Source organism: Eimeria acervulina, genomic scaffold, assembly GCF_000499425.1.
Source record: "Eimeria acervulina Houghton genomic scaffold, Eah_scaff424, whole genome shotgun sequence".
Taxonomy (NCBI): domain Eukaryota; phylum Apicomplexa; class Conoidasida; order Eucoccidiorida; family Eimeriidae; genus Eimeria; species Eimeria acervulina.
The window spans coordinates 13,853-19,267 of NW_013549816.1; the positions used below are offsets into that span (position 1 = coordinate 13,853).

At 41.9% G+C, this 5,415-nt stretch overlaps 1 protein-coding gene across 1 annotated transcript in view; it reads left to right on the forward strand.

Annotated features, from left to right (window-relative positions):
- Positions 1 to 3,462: 3,462 nt before the first annotated feature.
- EAH_00037940 (DnaK family domain containing protein, putative) overlaps positions 3,463 to 5,415 on the forward strand; it is a gene marked incomplete at both ends in the record, with an annotated part of 6,403 nt that continues 4,450 nt past the window's right edge. Inside the window, 3 exons of the mRNA XM_013395499.1 lie at positions 3,463 to 3,539; positions 4,106 to 4,381; positions 5,067 to 5,271. Of these exons, the coding sequence (XP_013250953.1) occupies positions 3,463 to 3,539; positions 4,106 to 4,381; positions 5,067 to 5,271 (558 nt within the window). The remainder of the gene's footprint in view (positions 3,540 to 4,105; positions 4,382 to 5,066; positions 5,272 to 5,415) is intronic.

Consider the following 5,415-nt stretch of genomic DNA (forward strand, 5'->3'; position numbering starts at 1 on the left):
ACCCTAATCCTAAACCCTAGACCCCAAACCCTCAGGTTCCCGTGAAGCCGAGCCCAAACCCTAAACCCTAAACCCTAAACCACAAGCCCTGTGTCCCTCAGCGCCTAGCCTGCTGACTCTCTCTCTGGCACAAGGGTTTAGGGTTTAGGGTTTAGGGTTTAGGGTTGCGAGAATGGTTTGGTTTTCCCTCTCTTCAAGCAGCCAGCGCTGAACAAGAGAATAAAGAGCAGCAGAGTTGGAGTTAGCTTCACCCTGCAGTCTGGTGTACGTACACCCCAAACCACACAGCAAACTGCAACAAACCCTAAACCCTAAACCCTAAACCCTAGACAACATGGAAACGGGGTACAGTACTGCGTCTGGAGCTCGAGGGTATACGGTTTAGAGGGTTTAGGGTTTAGATGGGTTTAAAGAGAGTTAGGGTTTAGAGGATCTAGGGTTTAGAGAGTCAAAAGGGTTTAGGGTTTCGAGGGTTTATTTCAGAGTGTATTATATGAAAGCTTTTAAGAGGGTCTAGGGTTTAGGGTTTATTACGGTTTATTAGGGTTATTATTAGGGTTTAGGGTTTAGGGTTTGTACTCGGGTATATCTTGGATTGCTTTAAAGCAGCCTAATCTCCCTTTCGTTAAATATAAAAGATGAGTTGAGAATTCAAACAAACCGTCAAAATTATGCGAAGAGAAGAAGACTGTCGTCTTCAAAGTTTTTGACTCCTCCAGTAAAAACCTGAAAAAGAATATAAATATATTAAATATATAAATAAACATTTATATATTTATTTGTTTATATATATATAATATATATATATATATATATAAATGTTTATATATATAGACATGTATATATATTAATAAACAACTTTGATATTTAAACAAATAAATAAATTAATTAAATTAAATTAAATTAAATTAAATTAAAAATTAAATTAAATAAATAAATTAAATAACCAAAAATAATTAATAAACAAAAACAAATAAAAATTAGCACCGCATAATTAAATTATATTAAAATAAATTAATTTTAAATGAATAAATAAAAAATAATAATCAAACAAATCAAAGAAATAAATAGATAGAGTAAATAATGAGTAAATAAACAAATATAATAACATATAACAAACAAAGCGACAAAAAGAAAAATAAAAAAAGTTAATCAAAAGGGATTTAATTAAATAAACAAAATAAATAAATAAATAAAATAAATAAAATATAAATAAACAAAATATGTATAAATTAATTAAATAAAAGAAATATTAATTAAATAAATAAAATAAGTATAAAATAAACAAATTAAAAATATATAAATTACATTTAAAAAGACAAATAAAAACAAACAACGCAAAAAATAGGAAAAGTAAATACTTTATAAACAAATCAAATAAAAATTAAATAAACAAATATATAAAAACAGATAAAAAAGGAGAGGGTTTAGGGTTTAGGGTTTAAAGACGAGTAGAGCATGACTGTAGAGACATTATCTAATTCTGGAGATGCGGGTTTAGGGTTTATGAGGGTTTAGGGTTTAGGGTTTAGGGACCTATAAGGTATATCTCTAGAAACAGCATCTAATCCTGTAGATGTGGATTTAGGGTTTAGGGTTTATGAGGGTTTAGGGTTTAGGGTTTAGGGACCTATAAAGCATATCTCTAGAGACAATATCTAACTCTGCATTAGCTTCATCAAGAAAATAAACCCTCTTAGGGTTTGTAAGAGTACAGAGAAGCTGTGCGCGTCTCCTCTCTCCTGAAGATATACGCCCTACGCGCCAACAGGGATTGATCTGCACGCACAAACCCTAAACCCTAAACCCTAAACCCTAAACCCTAAACCCTAAACCCTAAGCGAGAGCAACGGCGAAGTAATACCTTAAAACCCTGGAGGAGACAGAAAGCGATAGATAAAGTAGACAAATGACCAACCCTAAACCCTAAACCCTAAACCCTAAACCCTAAACCCTAAACCCTAACAACAAAGCAAACAAAACAAACAAAACCAAATACTCACTTGCAGCAAATGCATCAAAGTTGATGCTCTCCAAACACTACACATAAAACGCTTCCCGCAACAACATACAGGAAAATCTAAAGGGGCCCCTTGGGGGCCCCCCTGGGGGGCCCCTTCGGGGGACCCATTGTTGAGATCTTGGGGGGCCCCCTGGGGGCCCCCGTTGTGAGGGGCCCCCTGGGGGGCCCCGTTGTGGGGGGCCCCCTGGAGGGCCCCGTTGTGGGGGGCCCCCTGGGGGGCCCCGTTGTGGGGGGCCCCCTGGGGGCCCCCATTGTTAAGACCTTGAGGGGCCCCCTGGGGGGCCCCGTTGTTAATACCTTGGGGGGCCCCTTGGGGGGCCCCGTTGTTGAGCCCTTGGGGGGCCCCTTGGGGGCCCCCTTGGGGGCCCCGTAGGGGGTTGTTATTAGGGTCAGAATTTAAGCAGGAGGAGATGTTTAGAAAGGGGGCGAGGACTTCCCGAACTGCGATGTCCATCGTGTAGTCTGCAGAAGTAAAACATAAGGGTTTAGGGTTTAGGGTTTTAGGGTTTAGGGTTCATCGGATCTATAGGGTATACAGCTTATTGCGTACAGGGTTTAGGGCTTGTAGGGTATGTAAGAATTAGAGTTTGTAAGGTTTGAAGGGTTTAGGGTTTATACGCTTTCAAGGAGAAGGGTTTAGGGTTTCGAGGATTAGGGTTTAGGGTTTAGGGTTTAGTACCTCCTCGCCACCAGGTGTTGAGGCAGCAGACATCATGAGAGAGAGAAGCATCTCTAAAGGCCTTCCTTCCTAAAATCAGCACTTCCCCCGAATTATGCATCTGCATCTCAACCCCAAACCCTAAACCCTAAACCCTAAACCCTAAGCCCTAAGCCCTAATCCCTAAACCCTAAACCCTAAACCCCCAGGCTGTCTGTCAGTGAAAGAAGACAAAAAGAGTGCGGAGTCGCCAAACGGCGCATTTAAAGCTCCAGAATTCATTAGGGTTTAGGGTTTAGGGTTTATTAGGGTTTATTAGGGATTAGGCGGGTTCATTAAGGTTTATAAGGGTTTATTAGGTATGCATGACCAAAGCTTATTAGGGTTTAGGGTTTAGGGTTTACTAGGGTTAACTTGGGTACATTAGGGTCTAATAAAGTATATTATTATGGTTTCCTAGGGTTTCCTAGGCTTTCGTAGGGTTTACTTGGGTGTACTAGGGTTGACTAGGGTTGACTAGGGTTTAGGGTTTAGGGTTTAGGGTTTAGGGTTTAGGGTTTAGGGTTTATTACCATTTGGCCTCCAAGGATAGAAATAAGAGTACTTTTGCCCGCTCCATTGCTGCCTACAAGCAGAACCCGCGACCCCTGTTGAACATCTAGAGAAATATTAAAGAGAGAACAATTATTAGGGTTTAGAGTTAAGGGTTTAGGGTTTAGATGCTGTTTGCTGCCGCATGCAAACCCTTCTTCTTCTTCTTTATCAGAAACATAATTAGAAGATGAAGAAAAAGGAGAAGATAAAGAAGACTCCCCGTATGCGTGGTATAAACCCCGACAGCGAATCGCTACCTCCATCGTAAACCCTAAACCCTAAACCCTAAACCCTAAACCCTAAACCCTAAACCCTAAATCGTCGGTAAAGAAACTCGAGAGGTTTCAAAACATAAAACAAGAATAAATGCGTAGGCATTAATAATTTGCAAGCAATACAATCATTTTTAGAAACCACTCAAGCAAACCCTAAACCCTAAACCCTAAACCCTAAACCCTAAACACTAGACAAGAGCAACTTCCTAGAGCCAGGAAACACGCCGGGATTATCCCTGAACCCTAAACCCTAAATGAAAAGTAAAATGACTCAACCAAGAAATAAGAAACCCTAAACTGTAAACCCTAAACCCTAAACCCTAAACCCTAAACCCTCAAGGTGACTCTGTGGGGCCCCTTGGGGCTGCAGCAGCGACTGTATTGGGGTTTAGGGTTTAGGCCCTAGGGTTTACTGTTGGTGGTTTATGTGTCTTCTCTGCATGCAAGTGTTTTATAGCGAGTTTGTTGTTAAATTTAAGGTGTACGTACACCGCACCAATTGCACTGAGTTTAATTTCCCTCTAGGGTTTAGGGTTTAGGGTTTAGGGTTTACAGGCCGTTACGCGTCGCCTCACTTTTGGTGTCTTATTTTTCACTGAAGATGGCAGAAGAATTGCCTTCTACATCCTCAACCTCTCCGCAGCAGCAGCAGCAGCAGCAGCAGCAGCAGCAGCAGCAGCAGCGGGGGTATTGTGTAGGTATAGACCTCGGCAGCAGCAGCAGTGTTGTTGCTGCTGCAGCAGCAGCAAACCCTCTTGCGGTTTCAGTTGAAGTCAATCGATTAGCAAACAGATCAACGCCCAGTGCGCTTGCATTCGATGGGGTCACTCGGTAAACCCTAAACCCTAAACCCTAAACCCTAAACCCTAAATCCTAAGAAATCCTAAACCCTAAAAAAGCCTAATCGCTGCAGTGCAAACCCTAAACCATACACTGCAAACCCTAAACCCTATACTGGAAACCCTAAACCCTATACTGCAAGCCCCAAGCCCTAGACTGCAAACCCTAAACCCTACGCTGCAAACCCTAAACCCTAGACTGCAAACCCTAAACCCTAGACTGCAAACCCTAAACCCTAGATTCTGAAATAGTAAACCCACATGCCAAACCCTAATCCTTGTCTTCCATTCCCTAAACCCTAATTCTTACTCCTAAACCCTTAACAATGGATCCTGAACTCGTAAACCCTAAACCCTAAACCCTCGATTGCAAACCCTAAACCCTGGTTTGCAAACCCTACGCCTTCGTTTCCAAACCCTAAACCATCAACAGCAAATTCACAAGACTCACATAAAACCCTAAACCCTCACTGCCTTCAGCATACGTAGCAGAACAAACCCTAGCTCTTTGAATTGAAACCCTAAACCCTAGGATGCCTCAGAACCAAACCCTAAACCCTAAACCCTAAACCCTAAGCTGGATCTTCATTCCCCTTTGATTTTCAGTCTCCCTTGTAATCTCAGCTGCCCTATGCTTCACCTTTCTGCTGCTGCTGCTGCTGCTGCTGCTGCTGCAGGGTTGTGGGTGAGGAGGCTGAGTCTCGTCTGGGGTCTTCATCTAGCAGCTGCATTGAGGGTTTAGGGTTATGGTTGTCTGTTGCTTCAGCAGCAGCAGCAGAAGGTTTGCTGCAGCAGCTGCCGTACTGCAGCAAACCCAAACTCAAGGAGACACCCGAAGGTCTTGCACTCGTGCTCTCCTCTCCACAGGGAGAAGATCAATTCGTAAACCCTAAACCCTAAACCCTAAACCCTAAACCCTAATTTACTTTAATAATATGTACAACCCTAATCAGCAACTCTAATTAACAACTCTAGTAAACCCTAGCGAACAAACTTGTAAAAACCTTAACAAGCCCTCACAAGCCC